The 25,072-nt window shown below is 47.8% G+C and overlaps 1 protein-coding gene across 13 annotated transcripts in view; it reads right to left on the reverse strand.

Moving 5' to 3' along the window:
• Positions 1-6,165: 6,165 nt before the first annotated feature.
• Positions 6,166-25,072, reverse strand: part of ADARB1 (adenosine deaminase RNA specific B1) — a 144,881-nt gene continuing 125,974 nt past the window's right edge. For 10 of the 13 annotated variants that reach the window (XM_064577955.1, XM_064577930.1, XM_064577937.1 and 7 more), the window contains 2 exons: positions 10,647-10,825; positions 6,166-9,813 (listed from right to left, as the gene is read on the reverse strand). In XM_064577955.1, coding sequence (XP_064434025.1) covers positions 9,634-9,813; positions 10,647-10,825 — 359 coding nt within the window. In that variant the 3' untranslated portion in view covers positions 6,166-9,633. The remainder of the gene's footprint in view (positions 9,814-10,646; positions 10,826-25,072) is intronic. The other 3 variants (XR_010407330.1, XR_010407331.1, XM_064577981.1) reach the window with 3 other exon arrangements.

A 25,072-nucleotide genomic window follows, 5' to 3' on the forward strand; every position in this document is an offset into this window, starting at 1 on the left:
CTCACCTCTACCTTCCACCATCCACCATTCACCTCCACCTCCACCTTCCACCTTCACCTTCTACCTTCCACCTCCACCTTCACTTTCCACCATCCACCTTCCACCTTTATCTTCCACCTCCACCTTCCACCTTCCACCTCCACCTTCCACCTTCCACCTTCACCTTCTACCTTCCACCTTCACTTTCCACCTTCTACCTTCCACCTCCACCTTCACTTTCCACCATCCACCTTCCACCTTCACCTTCCACCTTTACCTTCCACCTCCACCTTCCACTTCCACCTTCCACCTTCACCTTCTACCTTCCACCTTCACTTTCCACCTTCCACCTCCACCTTCCACCTTCCACCTCCACCTTCCACTTTCCACCTTCACCTTCTACCTTCCACCTTCACTTTCCACCTTCTACCTTCCACCTCCACCTCTACCTTCCACCTGCCACCTTCCACCTACCACCTTCCACCTTCACCTTCCCCCTCCACCTTCCCCTTCCACCTCCCACCTTCCACCTTCACCTTCTACCTTAACCTTCCACCTTCCACCTTCACCTTCCACCTCCATCTCCACCTTCCACTATTCCCCTCCACCCTCCATCATCCACCAACTACTCTCCATGTTTTATCTTCCACATTCCACCTTCTACTCCTACATAACATTTCCAAAATCAGAAGGTTGTCGGGAAAAAAAATTTATAGAAATTATATAATAATTTATCAACTGTCAATTCAACTAGGCTTTTGTTACAGTGTTTTGAAAGCAAAGGGTATAAACCACCTGACCTATAAAAGTAGTTGTTATCTTGTCATTGTCAATCCTGGGACATTTACAGTCTTTCCCTTCACATATCAAGGGACTGTCATCATCCATGTTTCTCTGTCACCTTGTAGTACTTTGTTTCTTTCATCTTAGACATGCCAAGGGGGACTGGGGACATTGAAGTGTTGATTTCATTGCTTTCATGCCAACTCAACATTTTAAGGTAAAAGTCTTTTATCATTCCATTATCTTAAATGTATTTTCATCAAAACTTGGAGCTGCAGATTTAGTTCATTCTATTTATGGCCAGTGTCCTCCATGTGATCTCATTCTTCTTGTCAAAGCATTGTCAGATCTTGTCAAATTAGACTTATTTTCTGTCAAGAAAGGTCTGACCCACTTTTTCAGTTGAAATAAGAGTATTAATATACTTTCCCAGGGATATTCCAAAAGAAAAACACTGAGAAATAAAATGGTAGAACACACCCTATGAAATAAATTACTGGAGGCAGTAAACATTGAAAACATGTATATTTAATATAATTGACCCACTTTATAATATGCTATTAAAAGAAAATGAGTCTATATGCTGCTTTCTTTTGTAAGAAACTTACAAATTTAATGAAATATGTAGGTAAATGCTCAGGATATTTACTGAGTGAGGAGAATGATAATATACTTGTGTATATGTGTATATTGACTATTACCCTCAGGAGCTAAAGATTAAATAAGAATTAAGTATAAAAATCATTTTTAAAAAGTCCCTCCTTCATTAATTCTATTAAGCATCATGATCTACGTTTCCTTTATGTTTAATGAAAAAGAAACATGTGTATGGCTAAAAGTTAACCAGTCTGGGAGCTGGTGCGTTGCAATGTGTGTTTGCAGTATTTTTGAGGAGTATCCAACTCATCTGTAAAAAATTAGTAATGCGTAGAGGGGCAAGTAGCTTATCTGACACGTAAAATTAGATAAGCACGTAGGCAGAACGTGGAGGGGGAGGGAGGGAACTCGAGGCTCCCGAGTCCCCGGATATTGAGAAGTCCCTCCATACTCAGAGACGCTCGGTGTTCAGGAGCTCTTACTCTTTTCTGCCCGAGACAAGCAGATAAAAGGCCAAATGCATTTGAGCCAGTAGAGTGAGTTGAATTCTCAATGGAATGTATTTTAACATCTTATTATTTCCCTTATTAGCTAGAGTTAAATACAGTCTTTGACACGTGTTCATTATAAGAACAGTGGATGTTTGGAGTCTGCCCCAAAAAGACAGAACCTCAATATAGTCTCATGTCCTGTGGGGTCCCCATCACTCCAGCCTTTGTCACGTTGCGATTACCCAGACTTTGCGCTCTCTTGCAGCCAAGCTTATCATCACAAACTGACCAACGTGCTGATCACTTTTCCTTCATAAACCTCTTGTGAGGGTCTCGAAATTCTGTCTCTCCATTTCAGCATCTCACTGAAACTGCCTTCAGTGTGGGTCTGCGTGGGGAGGTTACAAGGCCGCGCGTTCGCACTGATGCATGTGCGTTCCAGGGTCTGCATCACGGAAGGCTTGTGCAGGTGGCAGGCACAGCCACGAAGAAACCCGTGCCCCTGGCTGCACAGTGTCCCCATTTCACGGGGGGCCAATGAACAAATGATAAGTGTTAGGAAGAGAGGCCAAGCGGGATGAGCTGTGAGCTGAGATTCAGCTGACGGTAAGGCACCTCCCCCATGAATACGCGTTTCAGAGGTTCTAAGGAAGTAAGTGGTTGCGCTTTATAAACCTTCTTGGGGCGTCTGGCCCTCGGTGGAGCCTGTGACTCGATCTCGGGGTCATGAGTTTGAGCCCCACGTTGGACACAGAGATTACTTAAAAAAACAAAAATCCTTCCTGATAGTTCCTTATATTTTTTTAAACTTGGAAAATTTACATTTTACAGCATTATATTTTTTTCTGTGTACATACCTGTGTTGATATAAAAAAAAAAATCCATGAGCACTTAGAATACCATGAAAATTGTATTTTTAAAAGTCTACGCTCAGACTTAAAATGCCTTAGGAAAAACCTCCAACAGAGGAGAGTAGAGAGACGAGGACCTGAGCTCCCGTATGCTGGTTCCAACAATTATCTACCTTGGCCAACATCGTTTTGTCTAGACCTTTTCTTCTCTATTTATGGAGTTTTGTTTCTTGTTTTCCTTTTAAGAAAGTCCCAGCCAGGGGCGCCTGGGTGGCTCAGTCGGTGAGGCGTCTGCCTTCGGCTCAGGTCACGATCCCGGGGTTCTGGGATCAAGCCCCACGTCGGGCTCCCTGCTCAACGGGGACCCTGCTTCTCCCTCTGCCGCTCCCCCTGGTCGTGCTCTTTCTCTCTGTCAAATTAATAAATAAAATCTTAAGAAAAGGAAGTCCCAGCCCCACGTCACCTGCCACAGCTTGGCTGTGCGAGCGTCTGGTGCGCGGCTCGGTCGCCCCATCAGCGAGGCGTCAGCCCTTGCCCTCAGCACCCAAATGTCTCAGGATGTCTTTGTCCCTTGCTTTTTCCCAGCTGGCCTCCCCCTGGAAACTCATTATTTAGCTCATCTACCGTGCTCACGGTTTCTAATTCTGCTTGGTTCTCTTGTTCTCTTATCCTTTTTATAATTTGCATTAAGTTCATTTTAAAATCGGGGACTGTCTGCTCTAAACTATTAGAATTAGTCTCTAACTCAATACTACCCACTTTGATTTTCGTAGCTGTGCTTTTCAAGTGTCTCATTTCCGCGAGGGGTTTGCTACCTGTCGGGCGGAGTGTGGTGGGAGGCTGGGACCTCAGCGTGGCCCGGGCTGCCGAGGGGGCCCAGGGGGAGGGCCCAGGCCCCGTCACCCGCCGCACCTGCAGGAGGAGACCAGTTCCCCAGTCCCGGGGCGGGGGCAGGGAGGGCGGGCAAGCACGGGCCGCACCCGCACTGGCGGAGGACCTCGCCCCGACCCCGGCCCCGCTCGCCCCGACCCCCGCCCCGCTCGCCCCGGCCCCGCTCGCCCCGGCCCCCGCCCCGCTCGCCCCGACCCCCGCCCCGCTCGCCCCGACCCCCGGCCCCGGCCCCGGCCCCGACCCCCGCCCCGCTCGCCCCGACCCCGGCCCCGCTCGCCCCGGCCCCGGCCCCGCTCGCCCCGGCCCCGGCCCCGCTCGCCCCGGCCCCCGCCCCGCTCGCCCCGGCCCCGGCCCCGCTCGCCCCGGCCCCGGCCCCGCTCGCCCCGGCCCCCGCCCCGCTCGCCCCGACCCCCGCCCCGCTCGCCCCGACCCCCGGCCCCGGCCCCGGCCCCGACCCCCGCCCCGCTCGCCCCGACCCCGGCCCCGCTCGCCCCGGCCCCGGCCCCGCTCGCCCCGGCCCCCGCCCCGCTCGCCCCGGCCCCCGCCCCGCTCGCCCCGACCCCGGCGCGTTGGAGCACGCCCTGTCGCGCGCGCAGCAGCCAGGCAGTCCCGACCGGCCGCACGCGATGCCCGGGGGGTTCCGCCCAACCCCCGTGCCCACGCCCGCGCGGGGGGCGTCGGCGCCGGGAAGCCGCAGAGGCGCCTTCGGAGCCCGGCGCGGGATCGCCTTCAGACGCTGCCGGACTCGGGCAGCCGCGCCCTGGCGTGACCCGCGCTTCCCGCACCCGGTCCCGGGCCAGCGGTCCCCGTGGGGCGCCGCGGCGGGGTGCCAGCAGGTGCCCGCGGGGCGGCCGCGGGCTCACGGGGCAGCAGAAGCAGCGGGGCGCTTGGCGATCGGCGCGGAGCGGGCGCCAACTGCCTGCGCCCCCGCGGCCCGGGCCGAGTTCACCGACGCACCCCGCGGGCGCGCAGCCTGGCTCCCGGCCCGGGCCTCCCGCGTTTGGTGCCTGCGCTCCCAGCCCGCGCGCTCCCGGGGGTTGTCTGCTCGGCTCCTCCTGAACAGCGCATTCACTTTAATTACTCCAACGCTTGATCGCGTAACTAACATCAGTGCCCATTAAATAAAATAAATAAAATAAATCAGTGCTTGTCTTCACAGCGAGGCCGCCCGGGCTGCCCTCTGACCACCTCCTTCCCTCACCCCTTCCCTGCTGGCGGGGGCGTCCAGCGCCCTCCCCGGGGGAGGCTCCGGGAGCGCGGCGGCCCCTGTCGTGCTCACGGATCTGCCCCCAGCACCCGGGGCACCCGGGGACACGGGGACACGTGCCCGGCCTCGTCACCCTCAAGTGAGCACCTCGAGGCACATCCAACAGGCGGCATCCCCGGGGATGAGCTGGCAGGGGGCATGCTGTCCCCGCCCTTTCTCAGAAGCTTAACGTGTCCCCTTATGTTACATATTTTCATTTTATTTTAAAGATTTATTTATTTGAGGGGGGAGGGGCAGAGGGAGAGGGAGGCAGAGAATCTCAAGCAGACTCCCTACTGAGCCCGGAGCCCGACGTGGGGCTCGATCCCACGACCCTGAGATCATGACCTGAGCAGAAGCCACGAGCCACCCAGGCGCCTCACGTATTTTCACTTTAATGTTGCTTTTATTGTGGGAACAGAACAGAATCAAAACTGATGCAAAAGAGAGCAAATTATTTGTTAACAGTGCTTTTTATTTGTATGGGGATTTTTACTTTTAAAAACATTTTCCTCTTTATTTTTCATTTAATTGTAGAAACATCAGACAAATGGGTAAGCTTTAAAAAAGCAAAATTAAATTAAAATCGCCCCGAATCCTCATTCACAGGAGACCAGACTCAGCCCCTTCCAGGCTGTCCCAGTGCGCTTGTACAGAAAACGTCCACGTTTCTTTACCGCTAAATGCCCAAACAGTGGTAAAGCAGTGCAGTGATTAGCAAAGGGTGAGTTTTGAGCATTCATTAATTAGCTGCTACCTAATCCATTAATTACCAGTCTCTGGTAATTGGTCTCTGCAGCCAGTTTTCCACTTGGTTTATTATGAGCATCCTTCAGAAACGTCAGCCCTAAACCATAAAGCCCACCTTATAACTAACTAGTGGCTGCGCTGTCTCCCTGCACCTGATACCCCAGTCCACCTGGCCAGTGGCCCGTTGGCGTCCAGGTCCTTCCCGTGTCTTCCTGCTCATGCCGCCCTCACCCAGCCCAGCAGGCCAATGGGGGCTACATCATCGTCCCTTCTTCCATGCGGGATCTCGAGCAGGGCCGCTGCGTCACTGCCCTCTACACAACTTCCACGTGGGAGTGGGCGCGGCGTGTGCTCAGGAAGACGGCGAGGGACCCACAGATCCCAGGGGCTCAGAGGAACTGTCCTGAGTTGGGTGAATGTGCCGAGCGCTGGGGCAGCACACGGGACAAGACCAGCGGGCAGCTCTCAGCTGGTGCTTACGCACCCCTCCAAATTTTGCTCATTGAAACGGACCCCAGACCTTCGAGGGGACCAAGGGGAGAACTAGAAAGGAGAGAAAACCCAGCCACACTGCAGCGGTGGAACACTGTGTCTTTTATTGAGAACATCTCCAATCCTTTGTCTATAGGACAGCGTCTCATGCTTGGTTCCGGCTGGTCTCGGTGCGAGGGGTAGCTCATGCAGATTGTAACGTGTGGTATATACATCAACAAACATACAGAGGACACTGGGGAGTGGATCTGAGCGATAGGGTTCTTGGCTGAATTACATTCATATGAAGTGTCCAAATTCTAAAATAAAATAAAATAAAAGCATATAACCCAGTATCTGGAGAAGCAAACTGCTTCCGGGCTCATTCTACAAACATTCCACAAACTGCCTTTAAACATTCGTGGTCACGTCCAGAAGGACGGGCGTCGGCTCCTGATGTACCATCAGCCCATGGCGTGGCCAAGCTAAGTGTTTTGGGGGCTGGGGGCTCAGCCCTGCAAACAGGGAACAAGTGCACACAGCAGCTCCAGAGGACAGCTACGTGTCAGGCTCGAGCCAGACCCTATCCTTGCCGGCCCTGAGGACGTGACTGGCCACGTGGCTGGAGAGAGGGTCACAGGACACGCCAGGAGACAAGGGCAGACAACACTGGACGTGCGTGCGTGCGCGGTCACAAATACTCTGCCCTTTCCACTTACATGGTTGGGGGTTGAGAACAGGGCATCTTTTGAGAGATTCTCTAATTTCATAGATTACAGAGACGGGAAAGCCAGCTGATTCTATTTCTCTTGCTAGATCAAATTTACGGTCGGGGTAGACCCTATATTTTGGTGTAGAATGTTTCAGAAATAAAAAGGACCGGTCTGATTTGGTTTTGTGTTTTGAGAAAAAGGGGCGGGCGTGCAGCCCTCCCCTACAGCATTCACTGACCCCACCCTCAGGTCTATCCCCCTTGTGGAGCCTGAGAGCTGCCCCCCCCCCCTCCCCCGGCGTCACTATGTGAAATTACAGGAAACACTGTCTTTCCAAAGAAAGCAGTGATTCTGTCTTCTGGGTATGAGGGAAATCATGTGAATAAAAATACTTCCAGAGAAATGAATGGCTGGTGAGATGTTGCACATTTTAAAATAACTGTTTCTGATTAAATGAGTCAATCAAACTCTGATTCAGAATCAGAATTGCGCCCTGTGGCATCCCTGGCCTGGGAAGAGGGGACGCCCGTCACTGGGCTCATACTGCTGCAGGGACAGCCCCTGACCCCGGCTGAGGCATCCCTGTGACTCGGGCCTTCCACTGGCGGGAGAGATGCCCGCCAGCCGGTGTCTTTGTGGAATAGGTTTAGTGAGCAAAACAGAAGGGAACCCTCCCAACCCCCAATGGTCAAAATGTCCTCAAAATTGAAGATTTTTCTCAAAAAATCAAGTTCTTGATTGTGTCAAATTTTCTAAGTCTCTAGAATCCTGATTAAGGGCACTGTATGCAAAGTAACGCCTGGGGGGAAATGGGGTGCAGTGCACAAAGCCTCAGAAGGGACCGTTTCAAGTGCTGAGTCTCCTGACCCGTCTCCTGGAGGTCACGTTTCTGCCTCTGTTCTGCTCCAGTGGTCCGTCCTGGGAGCTGTGCGGGCCCACAGGTGGACGGGGCTCCCTCCTGACCCGCCTGCAGGGTCTGGACACTCGCGGGCCGTCCTGCGCCCACACAGCTCAGGGTCCGCTGGGGACCGGCACACAGGACAGCTGTCCTCACTTGGGGTGGGAGGCGGTGGTCACCTCAACTGTTAGCCGACAGAGGGAGGAAGTCAGACATACTGGGTAGTGTGTGTATATGCAATACATTCCCACTCAACTTTTAATTAAAATCCACATATTTTTTTTAAAAACTAAGTCCATCTCCCAATCCCCATTAGAAAAAATACCATTTATCAAGAGAATAAAAACACAGGGGCTCACAGATGTTCTGTGTGTGGGAGCACCTGCTTGGGGAGGTGGCGACACCAGCTGACACCCTTCCTGCTTCAGGCGGAAAGAAGGCGGCAGCCCGTTGAGCCAAACCACACCCCTCCACATGACGGGGGCCTGCCTGAGCTCTGCCGGGGTCCCTGCAGCCCGCCAGCCCCGCCCCCGCCCCCCAAGGAACCGCTGCCGGAGCGGGGGAGCGGGGGACACAGCGCTTCTGGTCTGAGTCTCCTGCTCCTGCATGTGGGGTCTGGGCCAGGTGACAGCCGCGGCTCTGCTCCTGTTCTGCGTTTTCAGAGTCCGTCAAGGTGGGGCGGGGTCTCCCGACTGCCTACAGCCGCCACAAGACCCCCCCTTCCATGAAGACGGCCCCTCGGGCTCCTGTCTGATCCTGAGTGGAAGCAACAAGGCAATCGGTGCAAATCTCTGAGCTCAGGTCCAGGTGCCCCCCGGGACCCTTGCCCGCACTCCTGACCGTCTGCTGGCTCAGCCCGGGACCACCCCGGGGGCCATGGGGTGTGGAGCAGCGGCCCTGGGCCGCCCCGGGCACCAGCAGCACCCCTTCCCTGCCGTGACAATCAACGTCCAGACCCTGGTGGGCACGAGGCCGTGGCACACTGCCTCACCAGCTTCCAGCCTGAATACTGACTTTCAAACATGTCTTTGATAAAGCTGGAAAGAATAATTTAAAACTATGCCTTAGTGGCATTTTCTAAGAACGAGTCTATCTACTTAATTAATTCTATTTCCTTCCCGTGAAGATGTCTGGAGAGTTATCCACATCCATGAGATTCAGAGCAAGGAAGACAGGGAGTTGTAGGCTGATTCTTGGGCAGTAGCCCCTACGGATTCCTCCTAGTCCCTAAAAGTTAAATACTGTTGAAGACCTCAAATGAATGGCCAGGATCACTGCCCATGTTTTATCTCTGATTACTGAGAGGTGAACCAACACGCGTTTTCCATGTGATTCTAGGAGGAGTGCAGAAGCTTCTAGGGGGGCTGAAGGCTGCAGGGATCTGGGCCGTGCCCTCATGGACGCACGCCGTCACTGCGCCAGGGAGTTGGGGGACTTGTGCGAGCGCAGGGCCGGGCCCCTCCCGCGGGGTCTTCTCCCGGGCTGTGCGGACCTGCTGAGGGAAGCCAATCGCGCGGCCCATCCGGGGGACCCGCCGGCAGCACGGCTGTGACTTCAGGCTTCTTCCTACCTCTACTTTCTCACCTTCTCTACAGATAAGTGCTCTTCTGCATTAAAATAACGTGGCCTAAGAGTGACTTGATATAATTACTTTATAAACCACGTTCCTAACGCTGAATAAATTATTTATTCAAAAATTTCAGACAAAGTAATTTCTATTTCCCTAAACTTAAGGAAGCCCTACTCAGTAGAACTCAATTTCTAAACGTAAACAGAGATAGAAAGCAGTCACTGGGTAATTCCAAGGGGTAACACTGCTGCAGAGGGACATCGAGTGGTGATGCTGGACCCCACGCCCTCCCTGCCCTCCCTGCCCTCCCCAAAGTGCACGCCCGCCCCCAGCTGAGACGTGAGGCTCCGGAGACCGCGCCGGACGTGGGCAGCCTCCGCGCCACGCCCCCGGTCAGGGTGTGAGAGAGAACTGATCCTGCTCCGTGGGCTTCTCCACCCAGGCGCCCAGCCCTGCCTTGATGAACGCTTTGAACAGACACGCCTTGGCGGCCTGGTACTCCTTTGCTACCAGTTTGGATTCATGGTACACATTGGGCTTAGTGATCTTGGAGCGTAGTAAGTTGGAGGGAACCTGTAAAAAGTCAAAACACAAGGACAAGTGTCGAAGCAGTCACAGCAGAAAACAAAACTCAGTAAGACATTCAAAATTTGGTGTCTCATCCTGTGCTGGCTTCTGGGGGGAAAGCCACCAGCCAGAAGGCGCCTTCCTCTGGGGGGCTGCGATGCAGGGGCGAGGCGTGAGCCCCATGACGGTCTGCGTGCTCTCCCCACGCAGGCTCCAGGCCAAACAGGCAGTTTCAGACCCCAGACTCTAAAGAGGTGCTTCTGAACCCACAAGCAGTTGATTCCAATTTCAATGTGAATATTTTCAGCTATTTAAAAACACAGCACCTCTGACGTTATGGACACTTTATCACCTGGAAGGACTCAGAGGCACTGCCTCCCGTGGCTGCCTGACTCATTTGGTGCAGATCTTGAGAATAAATACGGTGCAAGACCACCAGCCCAGGGGCTCGTCCTGCCATGGGCCCAGGGCCCTGAACTCAGCAGCTGTCCAAACTGCCACCTGCCACGACCGATAAAGGAAAACTAGGAAAATGCCAATTGACCAGAGGAGAACTTATGCAGGGAAAGGACCCTGCCACTACCGCAGAAAATGGGCCTCGAGCCTTCTGAGGGCTGCGTGAGCCCCGGCTCTCCTTCCTCTGGGTGGGAAGGCGCGGAGGGGTTCCCAGCGGGAAGCCGGGGCAGGGCGGGAGGAGCGGCCTGAGGCTGCTTCACGTGGGAAGGTCGGGGCCACACTTCAAGATGGAAACAGCCAGGAGAAACAGAAAGGTTGGGGCGTGACCGTGTGGACGGTGCGGGGCTTTAGTGGGACGGGCTGTGGGGAGGTGGGGCCGGTACCTTGCCGTGCACACGCATCCAGCGACAGTACAAGGCGTGCTTACACAGGCGGGACGCACGGCCCAGCTCGTCCTTCCCTGTCGTGGCGTTGATGACCTCGATGGCCACGTCACCCACCGTCCAGTTGACGCTGAAGTTGGGTGCCTTCCCCGGCTGCCGTGCTTCCGCGTTGCTGATGCCTGGAACGGAGAGACACGGGAGAGGTGATGCGGAGCCCAGCACGGTACTCGGCGCAGCTGAGGATGTGCCTGAGGGGTGTGCATGGCCCAGGTGTGGTCACACCTGTCCAGTGCCACCTCGTGATGCCCAGAAACAGCCGTGACTGTGCCCGGGAGGCGGGCAGGGGTCCACAGAAACCTGGAGCCTGTGAGACACCACAGCACCTCTGAGCTCTGTTGGGGTTACCAGAGCTGGAGGTCTGGGTGTGTGAGCCACTTCTGGGGTTAATTCAGGTCCCATAGGGTCGTGCCACGGAGGACCGCCCTCGCGCATCACACCTCGGCCGGGCGCTCATGCCCTGCACGCCCCACACGCCAGGGGCAGGCATGGTCAGGCTACCCCAGCCTGCACGCACTATGCCCAAGATACAAGAAGCCTGACTTAACAAGCACAGATATGTTTTCTTTTTTTTTTTTTAAGATTTTATTTATTTTTTTGACAGAGAGAGACACAGCAAGAGAGGGAACACAAGCAGGGTTAGTGGCAGAGGGAGAAGCAGGTTTCCCGCCGAGCATGGAGGCCGATGCGGGGCTCGATCCCAGGACCCTGGGACCATGACCTGAGCCGAAGGCAGATGCCCAACGACTGAGCCACCCAGGAGCCCCATGGATACGTTTTCTTACCACATTGAGATGGTTTTGTCTTAACTAACCAAGTCTCACTTGGTGGGGCTAAGAGATTTTTAAAGGACACTCAGATAACTGGGAGCTGAGTGCTCACCTCCCCCCATCCATGCCCTGAGCACAATCATCCACACCTCAGGGGTGGGGCACACGGGCCACCCTGACTCGGGGTGTGTCTTCAGAACACACCCACAACGGGAGCTGGCTGGTGCTCGGTCCCCAGAGGAGGAGCCCCCCCCAACCCCAGCTCTGCACAGGCAGCCTGCCACTCCCTGATGGCCAGGGGCGCTGACCGAGCTCCGCGGGGCTCCCACCCCGGGCCCTTGCTCCGCTTCTGCTCTGGGTGACTGTGACCCCGCCTTGAACAGAAAGCCAAGACCGACAGGTGGGCCAGCAGGCCGGTTCAGAGTGTGGAAGATCTAATAGGAAGCTTCATCATGGAGGAGACCCCAGTTCTTCAGGCAAAGCAGCCACCTACCTCAAAGTAGGGTGAAAATTCATATTTATATGTCACCCATGTCTGGGATATTTCTTTAAAGGGACAAGAGGTGTTTTCCTTTGTTAAGTCCCTAAGACAGAGCTCCCATCCCGCAGAGGGCACTCAGGGCCAGAGGCCAAGCACCCGCTTGTGGCCGCACTCAGGACGGCGGGAGCCCCGGCCCTCTGCTTCAGGCTCCAGACTCACTGTTCATCTGCCTTCCCACTGTGTCCACCCGATGCCTGCAGGCTGCAGGCGTCTCTGCTCCTCACTGCAGGGCCAGGCCCTCACTGGTGCTGGTTCGTGCCCCCTGCACTCTCCGGGAGCTCCTCTGCAGTCCCTGCGATGCCCCGGGGGCCATCCTCGGTACCTGCCGGCCCCCAGCAAGACCCCTCACTCTGGGGAAGAAGTCAGGATTCTGCTGATCACTCTTTCATTCCGACACACGAGCAGTGAATTACTCTACTTCACACAGACCTTTTCACTGACACGTCACCAAGCATGAGGGCACAGCCTCAGGGCTCCCTCTCTCGCTGTGTCTTTTGCAAAGTGAGCACACCCATCACCAGCGTCCCAGCAGCTGGTCACCAACCAGAGTTCCCGGTTTGGGAGCCCGCCCACCTCCATGGCCACCCCTGCCCCACGTGGGTCATCACGGCACCAACCCCAGCACGCTGACCAGGGTTGCCCGCTTTGAGCCTTACATCCGTGGGGCCATTTACACAACGGACTCCCCTGCGCCTTCACCCTTCACTCGAGGTCACGTGTGTGAGAGTCACACGCACCACGCACAGAGCTGTGGCCTGCCCAAACTTCTTGCCACACGGGACCCTGCTGGGGCACGTGCAACTAGAGGGTTGCTCACTTTGTCGTGTTTTCTAGCACTTGGCTGTTCTGAAGAGTGTGTGTGTGAGCATTCCTGACCACATGTTTTGGTGACTCATGGACATATTTCTGGATACACACTAGGCATGCAACAGCTGGGGATGGATACACAATGTCACGCAGAAGCACTGGTGATAAGCAGGGAATAATTAACCAATTAGCTAACTCACCACATAGTTCAAGAAGCCACTTAAAACACAGGAAAATCAGGGGCCCCTGGGTGGCTTAGTCCTTAAGCATCTGCCTTCGGTTCAGGTCATGATCCCAGGGTCCCGGGATCGAGTCCTGCATCGGGCTCCCTGCCCGGCGGGGAGTCTGCTTCTCCCTCTGACCCTCCCCCCTCTCACGCTCTCTCATTCTCTCTCTCTCTCAAAAATAAATAAAATTAAAAAAAAAAAAACACAGGAAAATCAAACTACAGTTTGATTCCCCCTTTCTCTTTTTCTTTCTTTGCGTTAATTATGTCTTATAATTCTATTTTAATTCCTTCTTGACTTTTAGCTATAACTTTGTTTTATTAATTTAGTGGTTGTCTTAGGGTTTTATAGTATACATGCTTAACTTATCATGCAAATGTTAACCAATTCAACAAAATTGCCTTCCTAAAAAGAAATCCCATTGGCTGGGACGGTCCCTGAAGTTTGGCACAGTGAGGAACGTGCTCACGAACCACGGCTGCTTGGGCCACGGCTGCCATCCTGTGGCCCGCGCTGCTTACGTAGCCCCTGATAGGTATGGCATGTGTTTCTTCTTCCATTTGTCGAGATAAAACACAATTTTAAAGGGTCTGGGTGGGATATCACTCACGGCTTTTGGTTAAATTTTGATAAAACTGTCCTGTAAATAAGCAAAGAGCAACAAGAAGATCTAGGTAAGTCCACCAGAGAGGCCAGAGCTGACCAGGTGAAGGGGAACAGGGGCTTGAGGGCATCAGGAGTGACACATGGCCCACCTACAGCTCCATTTCCCAACACAAAAAGGATCAGGAAGAGAGGGCCATCACATATTTTTTAAAGGTTTTAAATCTCCATTTAATGCTGATCTTGCTGAAACAGGCAACGAGATGTGTGTGGCCGCTCCTCCCGGGACGGATCGGCAGCAGGGCTCAACCCAACACCCTGGTCACACCCCCTCCATCACGTGGCTGTGGCTCTCCATACACAAGCCCCTCGGCCCCCCACCCCCCAGCAGGCAGAGTGACGGACGGCAGACACCAGAGTTCTGGTGTGTCACACAGCCCGCAGGCCCCCAGTCAGGGCTTGCAGGGGGGACCAGTCCTCTGTGGACACAGACATGCGGTAGTTTCTCCTGCAGTCAAAGCCACCTTTCCTGTCAGACTTTCCTTCTCATCTATTCTGCTGCTCTCAGTTCACGCTTGCCAAATAAAGCACCTTAAATTCTCTCCTCAGTCTCTGCGGTCTAGGGAGCCCAGACCAAGACATGGGGCTGTCATTCCAACTTCCAACCAAAACCAATCCTGAACAACCAGCTGGCTTGGATGACCAGGTGCACAATCACGTCTAGATTGCAAAAGCATCTATTTTGGAGGGTAACACAGAGGGACAAGTGTTTAAGAACGGGCATTCTGTGATTTAAAAATAAGTTCAGACTTCGTTTCCAGGTGAGATGGAGTAACAGCTGCTGGATGTACCCTCCTTACTCAAATAGTAGTAAACCAGACAAAATACAACAGACACTAGCCTTCAAGTCCCTGGATATCAAGCAAGGAAGGGCAGTGGTTTCTGAGAGACAGGAGACATAGGAGGTGAGTCCCACGAGTACCCCAGGCGGCCGTCCTGGGGGCGTCCAGGCAGCAATGTGGAGAGAAGGAGCCCAGGCACAGCCTGCAGACTCCCTGAACTGAGAGCTCGGGAAACTAACGTGGCCAGAGTCCATAGGATGGTGCGCAGAGGCAAGAGAGCTGCAGAGGGTCCCCTGAGCATCAGCGGAGGGCTGATCAGAGCACACACACTGCTTAAGACTGGGCAAGAACCACCTGAAAGGGTCAGAGAACATGCCCCATGCTCACACAGAGATGTGAAGAGTTTAGATACACACTTGATGGCATCAACCATGACACAGAAAGGTCTAGAATAGAAAAAAGATCAGTGAACTTAAAGAAACAATAACAGAAACGATTCAAATGAGACACACAAGAAACAGACTGGAAAAAAAAAAAAAGAAAACCCAGCAAATCAGTGAGTTGTCAGACAAATCAATCACCCTGACACACGTGACTGGGTTCCTGAGGAGGGGAGAGAGAAGGGGGTACAGAAAACATGAATAAAAACTCAACAGACTTTCATGAGATCAATAAATGGACAGATCTAAGAATCTCAATGAAGCCCAAGCATGAGAAATGTGCAGAAAACTACACCAAAGCATGTCATGACAAACTGCTCCATGCCAATATAAAGAGAAAATGTCGAGCCCGGCCAGAGGAAAAGAACCACATATGGAGGAACAAAGATGAGACGGCAGATTTCTTACTGCAAAGAGTGCACACAGTACGACAGGGAGCAACATCTTCAAAGTGCTAAAAGGAGAAGAAAAGAAAACATTGCCATCTCAGCAAAAATGTATTTGCCCATAAATATATATATTTTAAAAAGGAATGCAAACTAAAGGCTTTTCCAGACATACCGAAGCTGAAAGAATTCATCACCAGAAGACTTACACCGCAAAGAATGTAAAAGGAAGTCCTTCAGGCAGAAGGACACGATAACAGACAGAAATGAGGATCTACTTACAGGAATAAGGAGATCAGAAGTGGCAAATCTCTTTTTTTTTTTTCTGAAGATTTTATTTATTTATTTGAGAGAGAGTGAGAGCTAGAGAGGGAGAGCACACATAGAAGGAGAGGGGGAGGGAGAAGCAGGCTTCCCGCAGAGCAGGGAGCCCAACGCAGGGCTCGATCCCAGGACCTGGGATCATGACCTGAGCCGAAGGCAGACGCCTAACGCCTGAGCCACCCAGGGGCCCCAAAGTGGCAAATCTCTTTAAAAGCTAATTGGCTGTCAATATAACACTATCAACTGTACTGGAATTACAATAAAAAGCTTAATTTAAAAGAAAGCTAATTGACTGTTGAAACAAAAGTAATAGTATAGTATGGGATTTTTACCGCATGCAAATGTTAAATGTACCACAATATATCACAAAGGCCAGGAGAGGAGAAATGGAAGATTCTTGTACTATACGTAAGTGGTATAATATTGCTTGAGGGCAGACTGTGATAAGTTAAGCATGTATACTATAAAACCCTAAGACAACCACTAAATTAATAAAACAAAGTTATAGCTAAAAGTCAAGAAGGAATTAAAATAGAATTATAAGACATAATTAACGCAAAGAAAGAAAAAGAGAAAGGGGGAACAAAGATAATATAGAACAGATAAAAAATAAGGACCAAGATGACAGATTTAAACCTCACCATATCAATATCACAATAAATGTAAATGTCCTAAGCACCCTAATGAAAAGGCAGAGATTGTCAGTTGGGGGGGGGGGCGGAAAAAGGAGGTCCAAATATGCTGACTACAAGAAACATACTTTAAATATAAAATAATGTAAAACAATTTAAAATAAAAGGATGGAAAAAGATACACTACGCTAGCATTAATCAAAAGAAAGGAGGAGAGGATCCACTAATGTCAGACAAAACAGATTTCAGACTGAAGAATAGTAACAAGAGATAAAGAAGATCATTTTATAATGACAAAGGAGACCAAGTTATTAAAAGAAACCCACAATCCTAATTACAAAACTACAAAATACATGAAGTAAAAACTAAAAAAAATTGGAAGGAGAAATAGACAAAAGCACAATTACAGTCAAGAGATTTTCAATACTCTTCTCTCAATAACTGACAGACCAAGCAGAAGATCAGTAAAGACATAAAAGACATGCACAACACAATCAACTAACTCATAGACCATTCTACCCAACAAGTAGCATAAAAGAATGTATCTTTTCAAGTTTTCATGGACTGCTGAGAAACAACACATCCTGGTCTGTAAAACAAACATAAATTTAAAGGATTCAAGTTAGAAAATGAAACTAAATTAAAAATCAACAACAGAATCATCTCTGCAAAATCCCCTAATATTTTGAAACTGAATAGCAGACTTTTAAATAGCACATGGGACAAAGTATTTTGAAAGGAGTGAAAGTGATAACACAACATGTCAAAATTTGTGAAATGCTGTGAAAGCAATAAAGAAAGGTCTCAAAACAATGGCACCAGCTGGTACCCTAAAAACTAAAAAAAGAAGAGCAACTGAAACAAAGTAAGCAGACAAAAATAATAAGATCAGAGCAGAAATTATTTTTTTAAAAAAGCCAGAAAACTGGGGGAAAACATAAACAAACCCAAAAACCCATAAAACCAAAAGTTGGTTCTCTAGAGAAAAATCCATAAAACTGACAGACCTCTAGGTAGGCGGGTGAGGAAAGAGAAGACACAGAGCATCAGTATCAGGAATGAAAGGCACAGCATCGCTAGAGACACTCGGTGTTACAAGGATAATAAAGGAGTGTCACGAACACTTTCAAGCCAATGAATTTGACAACTTAGGTGAAACAGACAAATGTTCCTGAGAGACATGAATTACCGAAGTTCACTCAAGAAAAAAAACCAGGTAACACAAATAGCCTATATCTATTCTGTTGTAGATCATGAACATGTAGATACTTTCTCACAGAGAAAACCTCAGGCCCAGATGTCTTCACTGGTGAGTTCTACCAATGTTTAAGAAAAAAATGCTATCAAATCTAAACCAATTCTTCCAGAAAACTGAAGAGAAGGAAATGGTTCTCCACTCACTTTATGAGGCCATACCCTTGATGCCAAAACCTGACAAAGATACTCAGACAACTACAGACCAATATCACTACAGGCCAGTGTATCACAGGGACAAACATTCTAAGCAAAATTTCAGCTTTATCAAATCCAACAACATTTAGAAAGAATAATACATAATGACTATACAAGGTTTGTCCCAAGAACACGGGTTGGTTTAATATTTAAAGAACTCAATCAATGTCACCATATTCCATCCATATTAACAGACTAAAAAAAGAACCAAATGATCAGCTCTATTGAGAGTAGAAAAAAATGCCTGATAAAATCCAACATTCATTCCTGATTAAAGACTCCTTAGCAAACTAGAAATAGAAGGTCCCTTAAAATGAGAGAGGCATCTGTGAAACCCCACAGCTAGCCACACTTACTGGTGAAAGACTGACCGCTCTCCCCACGACTGCACACGAGACAGGATGGGTGTGCTCAGCCCTCGTGCCCTTGTGCTCCACATTCTACTGGAGGGCCCATCTGGGTGCTGCGGGGGAAGGAAGAAATCAAAGGCATCTGGACTATAAGGAAGAACTAAAACATAAACAACTTGACCATCTATAAAGAAAATTCAATGAAATTTATAAAACAGCTATTAAAACTAATATCTCTCTATATCAGCAATGAACAACTGGAGACTGAAACAGAAATATAACATTTAAAGCAGCATCAAAAATACAAAACACTTAAAGATAAACCTGACAAAAGATGTGTAAGATATGCTCACTGTAAAGTGCAGAGCACGGCTGAGAAAAATGAGAGTGTAAAGAAGTGGACAGGCGTCTGTGCTCATCCCCCGGAAGATTCAAAGTCCTTAAGATGTCAGTTCTCCCCCAAATTGATCGACATATTCAATGCAACCTTAATCAACATCCAAACAGAGTTTTATGTAGAAGTTGACACACTGATTATAAAATTGCTATGGGGGCGCCGGGGTGGCTCAGTCAGTTAGCATTCGACGCTTGATTTCAGCTCAGGTCATGGTCTCAGGGTATCAAGCCCCATGGTCGGGCTCCATGCTCAGCATCAAGCAAAGTCTGCTTGTCCCTCTCCCTCTGCTCCTCACCTCACTCATGCTCGCTCTCTCTCTCAAATAAAATCTTTAAAATTGCTGTGAAATGCGAAAAGGACCTATGTAGCCAAAACAACTACCAATTCCACCTGATTTCAAAACTTGTAAGACTAGTAATCATGACAGTGTGATACTGGCATTAAGACAGACAAACAGTGTGATACTGGCATTAAGACAGACAAACAGCATGGGGGGTCCTCAGAAAGCTGAAGACAGAGCCGCCATGCGACCCAGCAACTGCACTCCTGGGTATTTACCCCAGAGACACACATGTAGGGATCCGAAGGGGTATGTGCACCCTGATGTTCATAGCAGCAATGTCCACAATAGCCAAACTGTGCAAAGACCCCAGATGTCCATCGACAGATGAATGGATAAAGAAGATGTGGTTCATATACACAATGGAATACTACTCCGCCATCAAAAATAAATAAATTTTGCCATTTGCAAGGACGTGGATGAACTAGAAGGTATTATGCTAAGTGAAATAAGTCAGTCAGAGAAAGACAAATACCATATATTTCACACATATGTGGAATTTAAGAAACAAAACAGAGGATCATAGGGGAAGGAAGGGGAAAATAAAATAAGATGAAATCAGAGAGGGAGACAAACCATAAGACAAACCTGTTACCTCTAGGAAACAAACTGAGGGTTGCTGGAGGGGGGTGGGGGGATGGGGTAAGTGGGTGACGGGCATGAAGGAGGGCACGTGATGTAATGAGCACTGGGTGTTATATGCAACTGATGAATCACTGACCTCTACCTCTGAAACTAATAATATACTATATCTTAATTAATTGAATTGAGATAAAATAGAATAAAATTTTAAAAAAAGACAGTAGGGGATCCTGGCTGCCTTCGGCTCAGGTCATGATCCTAAGGTCCTGAGATCAACTCCCACATCGGGCTCCTTGCTCAGCGGGGAGCCTGCTTCTCCCTCTACCTGCCGCTCCCCCTGCTTGTGCTCTCTCTCTCTCTCTCTGATTAAAAAAAAAAAAAAGACTGACAAACAGATCAATGGAAGACACTGGTACCCACAAACACACCTCCACGTGTACGTGCAAACTGATTTTTAATAAAGGTGCAGAAGAATTCAGTGGAGAAAGGATGAATTTTTCCATAGATGGTGCTGGGTCAACTGGATAAGTTATATGTTAAAAAAAAAAAAAAAGAACTTCAATTCATACCACACATCCTATACAAAAATTAGCTCAAAATGGAATATAGTCCAAAATTTAAACACTGGAACTATAAATTTTCTAAGAATACAACACAGGAGAAAATCTTTGTGACACTGACTTAGGCAAACATTTTTTAGATATAACATCAAAACCGTGACTTAACAAAGAAAAGTTGGTAAATATGATTTTATCAAAACTAGAATTATTTGGTCTCTGAAAGACATGGTTAAGAGAATGGAAAGAAAAACATTTTCAAATCATATATCTGATAAAGATCTTATAACCAGAATATATAAGTAACTCTCAAACTCAGTAAGAAATTAAACAACTTACTAAGAAATGAGAAAAGTATTGAAGAAGACATACAGATAGCAAAATAGCACATGAAAAGATGCTCAACTTCCTTAGTCATTGGGGAAATGCAAATTAAAACCACAAGGAAACACCCTACACACCTGTCAGAAAGCTTAGCATGGCTCCGTACTTGGTGCTGACAAGGATGAGGAGGAAGGGGAACCTCATACACCACCAGTGGGAGTGCAAAGGGGCAAACCAGTTTGGAAAGGTGTGAGTGACAGTGTTCTGAAAAATACAACCTGCGCCTGTCTTAAGACCCACCCTTTATACTCCTAGGTATTTACCTAAGAGAAATAGAAGGGACTGTCCATACAAAGGCTTGTACATGAATGTTCTCAGCAGCTTCCTTTGTAGCAGTAAAAGACTGGAAACAACCCAAATGCCATCAACAGTTGGATGGACACACAAGTTGTGGTTTATGCACACAACCCATTACTACTTAGCCATGAAAAGGAATGACCTACTGATAAACTCAACAAACACAGACGAATCTCAAAATAGTTACGCTGAATGAAATAAGCTAGACAAAAAAGTACATATCTTATGATTTTTGTAAAATCCTAGAAAACGCAAACTAACCTACACCACCAGAGTGCATGTCGGTGGTTGCCTGAGGGTGGGATGCGGGAAAGGCAGGATTACCAAGGGCACCAGGAAACGGGGAGGGTGGTGGGTAGGCTCATTATCCTCTCTGTGGTGACAGCTGCACGCATGTAAACAGAGTTCAAAACTTATCAAATGGTATCTTTTAAATATACAGTTTATGCCAATTATACCTCAGTGAAGCTTTGGAAAAACACTGCAAGGTAATTTAAAAAGAAAAAATATTGTTCTCATTAAAAAATAACACTTGCTCATTTGGGAAATTCCAAAAATTTCAGAAAGCTCAGAGAAATTACAGCACGATGACACGCAGAAATAGACACTATAATAATTCTAGGGGTTCTCCAGCAGATAGAAGCTTCCTGTCTACGAAGCTTTAAGCAACAAGCACACTTGCGTCCCACCTCTGAGATCCTGACTGGGTAGGTTTTGTGGGTGGGTGGCCCTGGCTGGTGTCTCTAAAAAAAAACAAAAACAAAAACCCTTCACCGGTAACTCTTGAAGACTCTCTAAAGATTCTTAAATCCCTCCCCCCACCAAAGAATTCTTCCTTCTCAGATGAGACTCACCATTTTAATCCCTATCCTTCTGGCAAACACACACGTCAGCACGCTTGAGATGATGCGTGCACACGTTCTGTATGCTGACTTCTGCATTGATCCTTGATCCTCTCTTATAATCTATTCACAGATGAGCTATACTAATAGCTATAAAACTAAGCTATACTTAGATTTCTGGGTATATCGTTAAACTTGATTTTCTAGTACTTCATTTAGGAGTTTTGCATTTTTAGTCATAGGTGATGCTGTCTGTGGTTTTCTTTTTATTTGTGCCTCTCTGTCCAGTTTTGGAATTAGGTCAACTGCTCTTTCCTATGACCTGGAACGTTTATATAAGAGGTGGAATTATGTTCTTTGGCAGACTGATTAAAATCTGCAAACTTGTTGGAAGGTAATTTGTTGATAGTATTTTCAATGTCTTTGCTGGAAATTTCCTTTGCCAGATTTTTGTACTTCTGTTGGGGTGAATTTTGGCAATTTACATCTTGCTTGTCCTTTTGTTGTTGTTGTTGAGATTTTCAAATTTATCAGTATTAGAGCTGAATAAAGAATTCTCTTAAAATTCTGATGCATGCCTCCGTTATCTGTAGATACACCAATTCCTACCGTTTTGTTTTATCTGACATCATATTTTTATCTGATGGTAGATTTCTTTTATTGTTTTTTCAAATCAACACATTTTAGTTTTATTGATGGCCTATAATCTTATTCCTTGTTCCGTCCCTCCCTCTTGCTTTCTGTCTCTTTGATTTTCTTCCTTCTTCCTGTAGTTAGCTTCTTATTTAGTTCTACTGTAGTTTTCCTTCTCAATTCTGGGCATGCTTAGCTCATTGTTTTTGATTCATTCATTCAGGGCCATGCATGATTCTGCCAAGTGAAACTGTGGCCCTATCCCACCATTTTTGATGTGTGTAGTCTAGGAATCCAGTTTAAGTACTCGGTTCTTCTCTGATCAAAGAATTGCTGAAGAGAGTCTAACCTCCAAGCTCCTGGGGACTTTTGGTTTTAATTTCAACTCTTCATAGCTAACTTTAAGTTTTAGGGTCTGCAGTAAGAGAAAGTAACCTGTACAGTTAATGAGTCTGGATTTAATTACCTTTGGCAGTGGCCATGTGATGCACTGCAGAGCTGAGTAGTGTGACAGACCGAGAGGACAGTGTTAATCCTGTTATTAACTACTTAAAGGAGACCATTGCTAGCATGACTTCAAGTGGATTCTCTGTCCTATCTCACACCAGTTCCTCAAAACCATGCTAGTATTATGTTAAAAGTTGGCAGTGCTGTTCAGTCTGAGTCCAAAGGCCTGACAACCAGGGCAGATGGGGTAAATCCTAGTCCAACTGTAGAAGGTGGGATAGGGTGTCCCAGTTTAATCAGTGAGGCAGGAAAAAAGGTAAATTCCTTGTTCCTCCACTTTTTGTTCTCTGCTCTTTGTTCCTCAATAGGTTAAAAGATGCCCACCCACCCTGGGGAGGGCAATTTGTTTTACTGAGTCTACTGATTCAAATGCTAATCTCGTTCTGCAAAACCCTCACAGATGGAAATAATGTCTAATTTGGGTGCCTGTGGCCACTCAATTTGACACATAATATTAGCTACCACAGTACATTAGTTTACCCTTCCTTTCCCAAATAGCTTTTTGTGTTTCCTGGAGTTTCCATTTTCCTCTTTTTTTTTTTAATTGTTCACAAAGAAACATTTACTTTCACATTATCATAAAGACCATTTAGTTTCTCAGGCTATTGTTAAAATGCATTCACTTTTTTCTGAAAACCATTCTTTTTAGAACTCTCTGATATGATTCTCTGTTTAAACTTGGAATTGTTACATTTTAGTCTTGCTGGTAAGTTATCTTTTTCATTGTATTCTTGGATTTACAAAGTATTTTTCTTGGATTCCATATTTTTCTCTTTCTTAGATGTTTTTTTCATTTTGCTACAGTATTCTCACTTTTTTTCCTCAAAAAAATATATATATTGGAAAGAAACCCTCTGAATCCTTGAACATCTGAAAATTATCACTTTGTCCTAATGCTTAATATTTGGTTAAATAAGAAATTCTACAAAAACCATTTTCTCTTCAGCTCTGTCTTCCAGTGTCCCTGATAAGTGCTACATAAATCTGATACTTATTGTAGTTAATTTAGAAGCTTTTAGCATCTTCTCTTTACACCTTTGCTGTTCTGAAATTCATAAGGATGTGCTAGGAATGGATTTTTTTAAAAAATTCTGCTCACTACCCAGTGCATTCTTTCCATTGCAGTACTCATGGTTTTCTTCAGTACCCCCAAATTTTCTTCTATCATCTCTTCCTCTCTGTTTTCTATTTCTGAAATGCTACCAGATAGACAGATAGACATCGGATTAACTTTCTACATCTCCTAACTCTTCACATTTTATACTTTTCTGCTCTGAGTTATCAGAGATATATTTGATATACCTTCCTCTCCCAAGAATTACACTCTACAAGGGAGAGTTTTGTTCTGCTCACTATTCATCCCAACATCCAGAACAGTGCCTATTACATACTTAACTGGTGTTTGTTGAATGAATGCTTTCTAGACCTTCAAACTGATATTTGCTTTCTACATTGATAAAATACTCTATGTATACTGGTAAGGTTTGTTACTTGTATTCTCTTCTGTTCCCTGAATTAGGTTTATTTTCTCTTAGTTGTTCTATTTTATCATATAGATTATTCACTTCTGTGCTATTTATTTTCCTCAAATGATAATGGTTGTTCATTCATGTTTGTAAATAAAAATCTTGGTTGATTAATTTGGGTAGCTGGCATAGTTTCTTCTACCTGTTTCCTGGCTGTGTATATGATTCCACAGAGAGCCTAGAGGGAAAGCCATGTCCAGCCAGGACCTACATCGCCTTCTAGACCAAGAGTCTGGAGGTCCAGCCCAGTCCTTGCTTGGCTGTCAGGATGGTCAGGGGACCCTAACCACTTAGAGAGTAGCCCCACCATGGGTGAGACTCCCTCAGAGGAAAGAGCTGGCCTCTCCCTAGACGTCACAAGGCCATGGGACACCAAGGTACTATTAGGAGTTAAACATAGTCCTGATACCACCTTTTTCTCATTTTACTGTTCTCTGCTATTAGGAACTCGTACCTTATGCTCTGGAGTTCCATCAGGGTATTTGGGTCTTTGGTAGTGTTAGTAGCACACCTGTTCTATTTCTGACACCTGCCTGGCATGCAGGTTCCTTCAGGTCACTGAGCTCATTCAAGGGCATGGCCCTTCAAGTAGACAGAATCAGGGAGGGTTTCTTGGGGGTCTGGAGTGGAGGTGGGGACCTGCTTATGAACAATTGGTGGGAAATCTCTGACCATAATGGAATTGACTCTTTCATGAATAAATGGATAATGCTTGTGTTATCTTCCTTTGCAATCCTATTACTTCTTTACAATAAGGTCAAAATAGAGGATTATTTTTGAATACTTAAACCTTAGAATTACAACATTTTGCATATTAGAACTAGAAAGAGTTAACTGAGAAAATAAGACCTTAAAGTACAATCGTTTTTACATTTTAAGCTAAATAAAGTGCCATCTTTAGCAAGAATGGAGAAAATAAGGCAAAAAGAA

Source organism: Mirounga angustirostris, unplaced genomic scaffold, assembly GCF_029215605.1.
Source record: "Mirounga angustirostris isolate CCGP_5_RB_7025 unplaced genomic scaffold, mMirAng1.0.hap1 SCAF_1, whole genome shotgun sequence".
NCBI lineage: Eukaryota > Metazoa > Chordata > Mammalia > Carnivora > Phocidae > Mirounga > Mirounga angustirostris.